The 13,269-nt window shown below is 41.7% G+C and overlaps 1 protein-coding gene across 1 annotated transcript; it reads left to right on the top strand.

Annotated features, from left to right (window-relative positions):
- The first annotated feature begins 1,250 nt into the window (after positions 1–1,250).
- On the top strand, positions 1,251–13,235 carry TMEM9B (TMEM9 domain family member B). The gene is made up of 5 exons (XM_075502185.1): positions 1,251–1,509; positions 3,192–3,283; positions 6,980–7,088; positions 8,066–8,200; positions 12,073–13,235. The coding sequence occupies exons 1-5, from the start codon at positions 1,426–1,428 to the stop codon at positions 12,226–12,228; spliced, it is 576 nt and encodes a 191-aa protein (XP_075358300.1). The 5' UTR covers positions 1,251–1,425; the 3' UTR covers positions 12,229–13,235.
- Positions 13,236–13,269: the final 34 nt, after the last annotated feature.

Raw genomic sequence — 13,269 nt, forward strand, 5'->3', positions numbered from 1 at the left:
GCCACCTTCACGCTTCAAAACACTTTCACTGCAGATACAGTCATTAAACAGACAAATTGTTTGGCTAAGTCTGAGACCTGATGTATGCTCATTATACTCTGCTGGCAATTTTCCCTGAATTTTAAATAAAGGTGTTTTGTGTTTCCATAGTAACTCAAGCTCCTTTACCGAGATGCCTGATGCACTGTAAGTGTTACACAACCCACTGTATTAAAACAAAGTGTAATAGCACAATTGAAAAGTATACTATATCTAAAGGATTATTTTATTTCCTATGAAATTACAGCCACTTACTGGGGGCTGGGGAAGGAGAGAGGGAATAGAGCAACTTTTGACAATGTACAGTGTCACTACTTAGCAGTTTAGGACAGAAAATGGATATAAGAAAGACACAAGGCATAAAAAAGAGGAGAGGGAATAAATGGGCTGCGCCAGGCAGCCCGCTGTTTCTCTGTAAGTGTGTCAGAGAAGCTGAAATGAGTCCCAGTGTTTCCCGGCCTGGGCTCGAGCACTTGCTCGGCACCGGCTCCCATGCAAGGGACAGGCTGGGTCCAGCCCCATCAGCATCAGCTGCGTTTGGGGGTTCCTACCCAAGTAGGGAACACTTGGAAATGGCTTGGTCTGCCCGGCCTCAGGGCACTACGGCCGGAAATGCTGCTTCTCCCCAACGCCCACCGCCCTCGGAAAGAAGGCGAAGGCTGCTCGTGGGTGGCGATAATCAACCACCACGCTACAAATAAGGAACGATGCTGGATTTTAGTGACGTTTTCTCAGATAAACACGTCTGTCCATCTATCTGTCTGTAAAGTGTATTAAGGTTTACATAAATTGCCCGTGTGTGTTCAGGTGCGGAAAACCTGGATTATCTGCAACCCGACTGTCCCATGCGGAGCGGTGCTTATCATCACCGAGCGAGCGCTAGGGAAATGGCTACTGCAGCTGCTGGCCTGTGCGAAGCGGCTCCTTGGCTCGCTCTTTCATGCTCCCCGCCGTTGCTGTGAGGGGATCACCCCGCCTCGGGATGCCGCCGCGCTGCCCACGCTCGCGGGGCAGAGCCGTTAGAGCTGCGGGGACCGGCGGGCCCGCCGCCGCTGGGCGCTGGCACCCCGCACCGCGGGCGTGTGGCCGCAGTCCCGGCCCGGCCGCAGCGCAGGCCTGCCGGTGGCCGCCCTTCGCGGCCCTGCCCGCGCGCCGTGCCCGCCGGGCCTCGCGGGGGAGCGGGTCCCGCGTGGGGCCGCCCGGCACGCGCGGACACGCCCTCTCACCCCGGAACCATCCGGCGGCGGCGCCGTTCCCGCGGGGGCCGTCATCGCGGCGGACGCCGCCTCACGTGAGGCCGGCGGAAGGCGGAAGTGATGGCGGCGGGCGCCGGGGGGCCGGCGGCGGCGGCGGCGGCGCGGCGGAGATAAGCGGTCGGGGTCCGACATGGCGGCCCGCTGCGGGGGCTGGGCGCGCCTCTGCTCGCTGCTGGCGCTGGCCGCTCTGGCGGGGCTGGGCACTGAGGCCAAGGTGAGCGGGGCGGGGGGGAACGGGTTACGGTGGTACTCCCCGCCCCCCTTCCCGGTACCGGCGCCCTGCCCTCCCCTCCCCCCTTCTCCTCCGCCTGCCGGTCGCTCGGTACTCCCCCGTCGTTCTATCCCCCCCGTACCCGCCGCCGCCGCCTCGGCCTGCTTTAGGTGGAGGCCGGAGCCGGTGGTTTCGGCCGGGGCCTGCCCTGCACCGCTGCGGCCCCGCGGGCTCCAGGAGCGGGCGGCGGCGCCGGGTGCGCGGAGCTTCCCGTGGGGCAGCCGGGAGGAGCAGGGCCCCTCTGCCTGCCGTCGCCAGCCCCCAGTTTCTGCGCCAACCTTAAGTTTGTAGGGATTTTTGTAGTATTGACGTGGTGCCCGGGGACGCCGTCACACAAAACTGCAAGTGACAGTCACGTATTCGCTGAGAAGGCCTCGCTGGAGATGGAGCTGCTGTTCCTGTGGCTGCCCGGACTGGGACCGGGGTCTGCCCTGCGTCTCGCCTCATCTTCAGGACGGTGCTCCTCTTTCTGAGGGAGCCCTTCTCGCTGGTCCTGCCGTGGCTCTGCCGGCTCCTGCTGCCTTAGGGGGCTGAGTCTCTGCAGACACTCCGCTCTTGGTCCTTTTGGGTTAACGTTTGGGACTGTAATCTTAGCGTCTCTGTGACTGACTGAGAACATCGTGTCTCCTAATAGTAAAAGTTTTTCCTATTGTCAAAGCACTCACGTGTCTGAATTTTCTCCTTTTTAATGATAATCAGCTCTTTGACTTTTTTATGGTGAGACCAGAGGTGACTTGGTATATAGCGCAGCCAAGGTTTTCCTACTGATCTGTACCCACTTAGTGTTACTCTGACTGGACTGTGGATTGTTCAGTGTCGAAGTTTATTACCAATACTTCTTAAGACATTCTTTTGTAATGCCTTTAGAAGTTGCCTTGAACTTTAAACAAGCCATGTTTATCCCCTGCTTCTTATTATTTGCTCAAATAAGTTACTCTGATTTGGGTTTGAGAATGCTTTCATCTGTAAGCCCTTGCTGACCATCTCTGTTCCCTCCATAGGGTTTTCTAGTCTTAGAATCACAGAATCATTTAGTTTCAGTAATTTTCCACATTTACTTTGCCTTTGTTTGGAATTCCAGTTTTGTACTTTTTTCTCTACCTCACAATATCCTGCTGCAGTTTAAGACAAGAGGACCGTAGGTTGTACTAGTCCTTCTAGTAGTTTTCCTTACATAGTTGTTTCTCTTGTGGCCAAGGAAGACAGAATTATCCACAGAGGTTTCTTTGCCAGCCTCCATTTGGGGTTAATATTCTTTCATTTGTTTTAAGCTTGTCACTGTGTCTGTCATACAGCTGTCCTTGTAAGTTGATTAGTTGAGTATACTAACATCAGTAACTTCTGAATGGGTGTTTTTTCTTAAAGAGTGAGCTTAAACTCCAGATTTTTCTCGTGAAGAATGTGTCTTCTATCTAAAATAATAGTGTTACTTGACAAATTGCTCTGCTTGCTTAGTAATTTTGAAGGGTTGTTCTTAAACTTGAAGGAAATCTGGAGTAAGACTATTCAAAGATACTTGCAAGTAGTTTGTGTTAAATATTTCATGTATTATGTGAAGAGTGCTTTCTGTATCCTGTTATGGTTACTGATGATAATTTGTTCTAAGCATGTTATTTACTTTACAGAATTCTGAGGATGTCCGATGTAAATGCATCTGCCCCCCTTACAAAGACCATTCGGGCCACATTTACAACAAAAATGTTTCACAGAAAGACTGGTGAGTGTGTGTGGCATAAAAAATTACAATGAGTCTTACTGGTTAAAGACTTGTTCCATAGTGATTATATGCGAGTCTCCTATGGTGGTGCCAGGAGAAATTACATGTCTTGCATAACTTACTGGAACTTTTCTTTTAAAAGTACTCCAGAATTCAGTGCTAGCAAGGGACAAGGCTTGAAATCCATAGTTTTTTTGCCCTGTCTTTTGTTTTGGTTTGCCTGCTTGCATTTTTAGTTATTTATTTAGACTTGGAAGTAGTAGAAGGGAACAGGGTGTTGTAATTTGAATTCAGTGATTTGAAATGGCATAAAGGCAAGGGAGCACGGCCATGGAACTAGGACTTGGGAGTATTGTCTCCTCTTTTCCACCCTTGAAACCCATCCTGTCATGTAGAGACTATTGTTTCTGGAGATTTCTGTTCCTCAGAATTGCAGCCAGAAGGTGCATTTATGTGACACAGCCTGAGCCATCTAACAACGCATTTTTTCAGAGAGAGAGAGAGGTCTTACATCTCTGTGCCTCAGCGACGTGCTTTATTGCATTGTTTAGGCCAGCTATGGCATTTGTCAGACTCCTCTCCAAGCTGAGGACTGATGTGCATAGCCAGAGATGAGTGGCTGGGGAAGAAAGGGACATGACAGTGATTTGTTATGTTGGCATAGCTCCCTTGTGTAATTTCTCCTTGAGTATCATTGTCTATGTGAATCATATAAATGAAACGCCATGTTTTAGAGTTGTGTTGATGTTGGAAGTGCTCAGAGATTCTTGGGTCAACCTATAAAAACGTGATATACTTCTTGATGTATTGACTCTTCATCACTTTCATTACAAATTTATAAAAGACTTTCCAGTCTGACAAGCAGCAGCAGGTTGGCATCTTGATTATGAAAATTTCATGCGCCTGCATAGGCCCACAAAAATAATTATAGGAATAAAATTAGTGATACAGGTATGTGTAGAGCTGTGCCTTGACTTATTAAGTTATTTACAGGAGAACTGTGAGAAACAACACTGTAAATTTCAATCTAAACTAATAAATGTAAAATGTACTGGCCAATCGAAATTACTATTTTTGTCCCACATGATTAACTTAACAACATTAGTCCTACTATGACAAATTAAGTTGCAGTGATGAAACATACTGGGAGAATTCCAGCTGCAGCAGACATTTCAGAGTAGCAGTGTTACTGGTTTTATTGTTCATTACTGCTCTGCAAATGAAAAAGGATTTTTTTTTCAGTGGGTACTGCTTGGTGTGTGCCTTACTAACAGAAAAGACCCTGTTTCCCTTTAAATCAATACTGGTAACTGATTGAAGGAAAAGTTATCTTTGAAAGCTTAACTAATTTTATGGTGACAGATACTGATGCATACAGAATCTCAAAAATCTATTTTCCTATGTTAAATCTTATTTTGTTGAGATCATTTCTTAAGTGGGAACATTTTATGGCTTTGATCTTCTGTTTGAGATGTCTTCTTGCCATTTCTAAAAGGCTTGGTTGCTAGTTTACGTGCAATAAAATCGACAAATTTAGTGCCATACTTTGGCTTCTGTATCAGTGCAAGTGACTTGTTGTTGACTAGAACTGGTTGATGTGTACCATCCTTTAGGTATTTAGATCAGTTACTCATGAGACAAGAGCCAGATCAATTTTTAGTGCCTTTGAGTTATGTACAGTTATGTACAGAATTATGTATTTATGAATTATGTATGTAAAAGGACCACTTACTGCTGGCTTGTCCAGACATAAAATGAAAATTTAATTTTTAATGTTGAACCTGTAATGTGCATTATGATACTCTTATTTAGATGCTTCAGGTCTTTCACTTGGAGTGGTCTGTTCTTTGGCTTCAGACTGGCAAACAGTCCAATAGCTAACATCAATATGGGCTGGGGTGCTTTGACACCAATAAAAGTGTTCACCCTTCTGAACTCAGGTTTGGAACAATGCAGGCAATCCCATCCGGATGGACAATGCGTTAGGCAAGCATAGTGATGCCTAAGGCAAAGCACCTACAGGGTTAAATAACCCACTTGGAAAGTGTTGGTGTTCATATTTTGTACTTTGAAAATATTGGTGTAGGGAGGTGACTGCAGTGGTAGTCATGGACACAGGGGGGACACGAACACCCTGTCTACAAGCTGAATGAACTGGGAATCTGTCTGTGCAGAAGCTGCCCTTCTGACTAGCCTAGCTTGCCTTGGAAGAACTGCTTCCTTGGTACTGTTACTGTGGGCGCAAGGGAGAAGGTGGTAATGTAGAGGCAGTTGAGTGGGAAAATCTTTTAGAAAAGGATCAGCCTTTTCTACATTTTCCTCTAAAATTGCCATGGAATCGCAGTCCAAGGAAACGCAACATCAAAATTCTAAGGTTCTGATAGATTTTACGCTTCCTAGCAACTTGAAACACTGAACTGGAGGAAAAAAAAATGCTGGTATTAATATTAGATATATTAACAGTAACAAACTTACTACTGTACTTAAGCTACATACAGGCTTTCTACTAGTGCAGCATATTGATACAAACTTTCAATGATACGAACAGAAATTGTGTAGATTATAACTTGCATGTATTTTCGATTTTGTAACTTGAATGCTGCACTTCTCCACAGAGGAGAATGTAATTCTACTTTCAAATAAATGAGAAAAATAAGCCTTCCATGCCCCTCCAGAGGATGTGACTTGACACTCAATAGTTTTAGTTATGAAGAAGAAATACAAAGAAAACAGAAGAGATGAGTTGGTATCTGGCCATGTGTTTGCAGAGTTGTAATCTAGCCCAGTAGAGTGGTGAATCCTAGGCTGCTGCTGTCACATCAGGCGTTTTGTTTCATTACCTGCTTCTGACTGTGCTAACATTGAGTTAACCAGGATAAAGGCGAAACATGATTTTTGTTCTGCCAGCGCTCTGCAGGGACCCTGGGATGTGAACTCTGAACAACCAACCTGAGTCAGCAAAAAGACCAAAATTACATAAGCTATTGGTGGAAGCAGCTGTCTCATGGCAGCTGGATTTTGGTGCTGCGGTACAGAGTGCCCATAAGATTGTCAGCCGCACTTTTTGGCTTGGGACTGACTTATATTTTGTAATCTTTTAAGTCAAATTATGCTTTTGCATCTGGGTCCAGTGCTGAAAACTGAATGCTATTTATTCACTATCTTGTTGCTTAGAGAAACAACCCATCTGACTTCTTTTTTTTTTTTTCTAAAATGCCTGTAACTTGTGATGGCAAGAAAAAAGATCATGTTCATGAACACCAAAGAGAGGTTAATATCCCTTCAGATAGTGGAAGGATAGAATAAGGCTCTTTTGAGTATGAAGAAAGGAGTGTATAGCTGGAATTCACTTTCATCCATTATGTCAGTGTCAAGTGATGCATTCGTGCTGGGATTCAAATCCTTGGACTTGTTATGCTAACAGCTTTAATACTTTCACTGAAAAATGAAAACATTGTATTGAGTTAGAAAGGTCTTAACTTGTTTAGCAGCTTGTCAATAACTGAATTTCCTGTTTAAGTAAAATAATTGTGGAGTAGTGGTTTTTTTTTTTTTTAAATCTTTCATACCTATAATTTAGAACAGCTGAACTTAAGCAAAGGTAGCTTCTCAGCTCATGCAGCTGGGGTCTGCATGCATAGTGGAACGGGTAAGCTAAAACCAGCTCAAAACTGACTGAGCAGTTTCTGTCTGCAGTGATTGTCTTCATGTGGTTGAGCCTATGCCTGTCCCTGGACCTGATGTAGAAGCATACTGTTTACGTTGTGAATGCAAATATGAAGAGAGAAGCTCTGTCACAATTAAGGTAAACAATGTAATTCTGTTGGCTTATACTAAATACTTCAACTGATTAGTAAATATGTCTGTCTTCTAGAGAAATATTATTTTTAAAGGGAAAAATTTTCTAAAGCAGCCTAAGACTTAACTTTTCTTCATGATAGTTGCTCACAGTTTATCTTGAGTACTAACGATAGCATCAAGCTCTAGCTGAAGGAGCAGGCTTGAGATCCTTTATTGAAGATCTCTACTTTTGAGATTAAGCTTTACACCTTGCTGAAATTCTCAGTGTTCTAGGGCATTTTGTCCAGCTTTGAACTTTATGTTTTTGTTATTATTTTAGAGGGCCTCATTATTCAGCTGTCTTACTTCCTTACTATAGATTTTCTTTGTACGTTGGCAAGCTAAAAAGAGCAAAATTGTCCATGTTTGCTCTAACAGATGATTTCTGTATTCTTCTCATTCTTATCCTATTGGAGCCATTGAGCCCTAGGCTGGGCTGAAGAGATTGTGCAGTCCATCTTTTCTTCTTTTGTGATAAAGACTCCTTTTTTTGGTCTTCTAGAAGTTCGGTATTTCTTTTTGCCTTCTCGTTTTTCTTAGTGACTGTTTGAATGCAGATCTATGCTAGAGAATGGAGACCACGCAGGAACCCCCAAATTTGTCAGCCCAGTTTAATGGCCAAACTGAACAGTTTGGTCTTGGTTGAGATGAGATTTATAACACCAAGTTGTTTTAAGAGGGATAGCATAAGATTTTTAACAAGGCCTCACTAAGAGAAAGTGTTTCAAGCTAACATCTGTCTGCCCCAAAGCCTTTTAATACCAGGTCGTGGTTTGGCATTTTTTCTCTGTTCGTGGGTTTTAAGTCATCTGGTGACACTACCAAAGATCAACAGGCTCATCACAAACTTTGCATGTACGCTTCTTTTGATCCTTGCTGTCTGCTGAGAGATTGTGGGGGGAATGTCACAATCCTAGCATAAACTGTGCTTGCATTGTGTAGGTTACAATCATCATATATCTGTCTATTTTGGGCCTCCTTCTTCTATACATGGTGTACCTTACACTGGTGGAACCTATACTGAAGAGACGTCTCTTTGGACATTCACAGCTCATACAAAGTGATGAAGACATTGGGGTGAGTTCACAAGAGTGCTTGTGTACTTGGGTTAACATAACGAGTGGGATGGTTAATTGTCAAATAAGTATTTGGAATGAGCAGCTTTTTTTGCTAGGCAGTGTAAATGCTTTTCCCGAAGGGAGAGGAAAAGAAAGCTGTGTGACTTCGGTGAAGCCAGTCTTTCATTTTTTGCCGGGCTAGAAAGTAGTAAGATGAGGACTGCTTCAGTTATCCCAGCTCTAGACACAGATTACTTTCTCAGAGAAGAAACAGAGTAGGAATGGAGGTAAGCATATATAGGAGGTGCAACTTCTTAACTGTTAATGATCTATACAGTCTTGCTAGTGATCACATTTACGCAAATTGCTTACTGCTTGATTTCTCTCTACAAAAAGAAAGTAGAGGGGTTGCATCTTCTATTGCTCCAGTTTGAATTTGTTGATGCTAAAAATTAAAGAAAAAATTACTATAATGAAGAAAAATAGTGATTGATGCTTAACTAATTTCTTAGTATTACAGCTAGAAACCAGAATGTGACAGTATATTCCAACAGATCAGAACAGCCTTTTTTTGGGGGGAGGAAAAGGGGAGTAGTCCATTAGTGACTTAGTTTCCTGTCATTACTGGCCTTCCCAATCTCCAACACAGTGTTTTTGACTACTGATAAAAATGGAACAAAATTGTCTTCAGTACCATTACAAAGAAGGGAATGTAAGACCTTATGAAACCTTGTATTGGAAAGAGCGAGATGCTTCAGTACCTGATCAGTGTGGATAAGGAATACTGGTTGGTGGGAGTAGGTCATCTGTCTATTGATGGGGACTTAGAATAGTATAAAAATATGGACTATGGCTTTGCATCTGATGAATCTGTGTGCATCTGAATCTGATGAATCTGCATGCCTGGGAGAAGTATTGCTATAAAGTACTGTGAGGGAAGTTTTCTAAAATGGCAGCTGGGTTGGTGGTAAAGTGTCCGTGTTGAACCACACAAACTGATGAAACAATTCTGAAGTCTTAGCATCAGTGTACTTTCTATATTGAGCCCTCAAGCAGCACTGCTTTTACTGATAAAGTATGCTTCAGGTGTGGCGTAACCTTAGAAAGAATTGCTGAAACCAAACCCAGAGTATGAAATGGGAAGATTGCAGTCTGCTTAATCTAAGCCTTTCAGCAGACTTGAGCACTTTATTACTGTTGAAGTGAATGGGAGCTAGTCAAAAAGACTTACAACATTTATTAGTGTCTTACAATAGAATCATTAAGAATATTTTCATAATTCCTTCAAATAAATAAGAAGTTAATAGGAGGAGATAAATACATTTGTTCTTGGTGAAACAAAATTATGATGTCAATGCTTTTTAAAATCTGTTTAAAGCCATGTAGTTCTGACTGCCTGTTACTTCAGTGGCTTCGTAGAGCTGAAGGTATCAAACCTGGTAAATGCTATGCTCTGTTATGCTGTGTATCTGCAGATTTTAATGTGAGTTGCACTCAGTTTCTCCAGGTTGTTTTTGTTTTTGGAGTGACAACTGTCATTGCTAGTAAACTGAAGAAAAGCATATTCTTTAGTTCTACCATTTTTTTCATCAACAGTGGCCACATCAGCCATCTTGACTTAAAAAGGTGTTTCAGTTCTGCAGGGGGGGATATTAAGTATTCGAAGTCAAGCATTTTCCTAGATAATAGCTTTTATCAGCTGTGCCTTCTTTATTTACTTTGATTTCACAACAAAAATACGTGATTGTTACCCAAGTTTGAGATAACATTGTCTGGAGTGAAGGTTCTTTGGACAGAGGTATACTATTGCTATTATGTCCCACTGTTTCTGTGCTTCCTTGTGTATTACATGGAGACATATTCCAAATGTCTTTGTATTGACATCTTAAGATTTTTCCCAGTCACTTCTAGGAGGATATTGGGTGGGTTTTTTTGGTTTGGTTTTTTTTTTTTTTAAAGGAGGGATTTGAATGATCCCTTTTCTGTCTGCATTCTTATAGCAAATTGGGCAGATTCCTACCTGAATTAAATGAACTTGTCTGTATGCTATACATCAGACAAATTATTTTTATTTTATACCTTAGACAAATGATATGAATACCTCCAAATCTGGGTTAGAATCTTCTAATTGTAGGTGGAAGAAGTGAAATAAGTCCCATGGCAGAGCTCAGGTTAACTGCAGAATGAATTCAACTTAAAATATGGATCCATCTTAACCAATTTCATGTTTTGCTGTAACTGTTACTGTGACCATTACCTGTGCTTGTGGAATCACTAGTGCTTATATCTGCAGTAGTGCTTGGAACAAAAAGCACTTCAGATCCTTGCTTAGTTCGTGTTGCTCCTTTCTTGTTTATCCTCCTTCTGCGACAGTGAATGTGAAATAATTTAAGGTCCCTCATGACTTATCCTCATCCTTGCCTTCCCTCTTGCAAGTTCTTGAGGTATTGATCCTTGTCACGCTTTGGAAATACTGTGTGCATCAATTTTGTTGCTGAATTTCAAGCCAGTATGTTTGTTCTTTCTCGTTGCCTATTGATGGCAGTGGCAACTGCCATCAATGCAGTTGCCAGTGAATGCAAGCCACTTCCATAGGGCTCTTTCCTCTTAAGTTCTTTTTTCCCCTTGTTGCCTACATAGAAATTGACAGTAGCTAGCCTTTGAGCTGAGATTGTTGTTTATCAGGAAAGCCAGTACCATTGTCCTGCGCTCTCCCTTCCACCATGTATTTTATATTAGAAATGTGTTGCTATTGTGATCCCCCCCCCGAATGAAGTGATTTATCGCCTGTTAACTGCCCATTCTAGGTATATCCAACTGCATAACTTTTTATGGTGAGATTATAGCTCTTTGGGTCAGGGATTGTCTCTTGTTCTCTATGAGCGTATTTTTTAGCCCAGTGAGGCTCATGTGTGGCTTTGGGACTTGTAGGCACCACTTCAATGGGTATCATTAATGATAATCTGTGTACTACTAAGAATTATCATTGAGCTACTCTACACAGTCATGTCACAAGTATCCATTAATGTAAATGTCTTCAAAAGTGTTCTGGGAAGAAAAAAAGGAATATGAAGTGTAGACATACAAATAAGACAGTTATTTAATACAGGACATAATTACGTTATTTTTCATTATGCGTTGTATATATGGTGCTTTCTGACATAGCTTTAGCAACATGACTTTGTCCAAAACAGTTTGATAGCCAAATAAGTAGTTCGGTTCCAACTCTTGCTGTTTATAACTTTATTATATTTACTAGAAGAAAAGAAAGCTTTGCCGGTACTGTTAGAAAACAGACAGAGTAAATATTAAACAAGCACTGGGTTATTGTTTGAGCTCTGTCACTTAAACAGCTGTATTGACACTGTGCTTTTAGAGAGCTCAATACAATGGGTTTAGTTTGGTAAACAGCAGAGTGTGTTGGTTTTATGTAGAAGCTGTGTGTGAACATCCTGAACTGCCTGATGGTAAATGGCCAAGAGCTGGCAGAGAATTGACTCTTTAAGTCAGTTCTAAAGTGAAGTGCATTCACAACAATAACAGGAGGCTCCCAGTGCCTGGGTCTGTTCTAGGCTTCTGGCCCACCAGCTGCTAATGGATACAAGACTGTGGTTCTGATCTTGCGGCTCACCATGATGTCTCTGAGCAGCAGATAATTGTTTGACAGGACAATGAAATTTGGTCTATTTGGGAAACATGTGGAAGTTACTTTGAATGAGAAATTGAAGTAAAATTTGCTTGGTCATTATTACTGACCAGCTCATTGAAACAGCTTGTTTACCTTAAAAAAACCAAAACCCCCACATCCTTTGGAATGTAATAACAAAAAAAGACTAATGTAATTGCTCAGTGGAATTGTTGAGATCTAACTAATGATTTTTGCCATTACAGGATCACCAGCCTTTTGCAAATGCACATGATGTGCTGGCTCGTTCTCGGAGCCGTGCCAATGTATTGAACAAAGTGGAGTATGCCCAGCAGCGTTGGAAGTTACAGGTCCAAGAGCAACGCAAATCTGTCTTTGACCGTCATGTTGTGCTGAGTTAATTGTGTCTCAGTAAAATAACTCCAGGCAAATAAAGTGGACTAATTGAAAGAGCTGATTTACGTCTTCCTGATCCTGCCAATTCAGAAGGGTTTTCTTGAAAGGTTCATTATTGATTTAAAAAAAACAAAAAAAGTATTTGAACTTTGAAGGAATGTAGTGGAGTGGAAGCAATTTAAAAAGATTAGTTAACCAAAAGCTAAAATCTTTACATTTTCAAATGGCTTTTACTAACGAAACTGAAAAGAAAACAAACCCTAAGATATCTTGGGTTGCCACTGTGGTACCTTATTTACAGTTGTGACTTTATGGTGGTTTTTAACTATATTTCTCTCTACTATTTATGTGGTTAAAAAGTACCTGGGAACACAGTAATTACTTACAACTCACTAATCACTTTATGTAAAGACCTTTTGTAAATATACTTGGATTTTCTGCTGACTAATGCTAGGTACTGGAAATCTAAATCTTGCAGTGTAGTTTTCATACCAGAGAATGAAATCCTGATTGGCTGTATTCATCATTTGGTTTCTTGCACTCGTACTTTCAAGATGCTTGTATGTCAATTGATGTTCGCAGATTTAAGGCAAAACTTAAATGGACACTGACTCTTTGAGCTGCATACTTAAAGTACTGTGATGTAGATAAACTCAAATGCAGTGCATATCAAGACAGTGTTGGCATTTTGTTCTATTTTGCTTTAATAGCTTAATATATTGTATGTGTATGATAAATCTTAAACTTTTTCCCTTTCTTTTCATGGGTAAAGTCTCAGGAGTTAGTATATGATGAAATATTTATTATAAAAATCTTTCTGCATTTGTCTGGATTGATGGTGTAAGGCACATACTTTCTCTAGCACCTGTCATCTTGGGAGTTAGGTGTATTTTTTTATCTGTGATTCTGTACTCATCTCTCTTAAGAGGTATACAGTTGCTAGATGACTAATTTTCATATATCCCCTTTGGAATGTAACAATTAAAGATAAAACTGATTTTTGAAAAATGAATGTGCATTATTTGTATGTCATCATTTTTCTCCCT

The sequence above is a fragment of the Mycteria americana genome, chromosome 5 (genome assembly GCF_035582795.1).
Source record: "Mycteria americana isolate JAX WOST 10 ecotype Jacksonville Zoo and Gardens chromosome 5, USCA_MyAme_1.0, whole genome shotgun sequence".
Lineage (NCBI taxonomy): Eukaryota > Metazoa > Chordata > Aves > Ciconiiformes > Ciconiidae > Mycteria > Mycteria americana.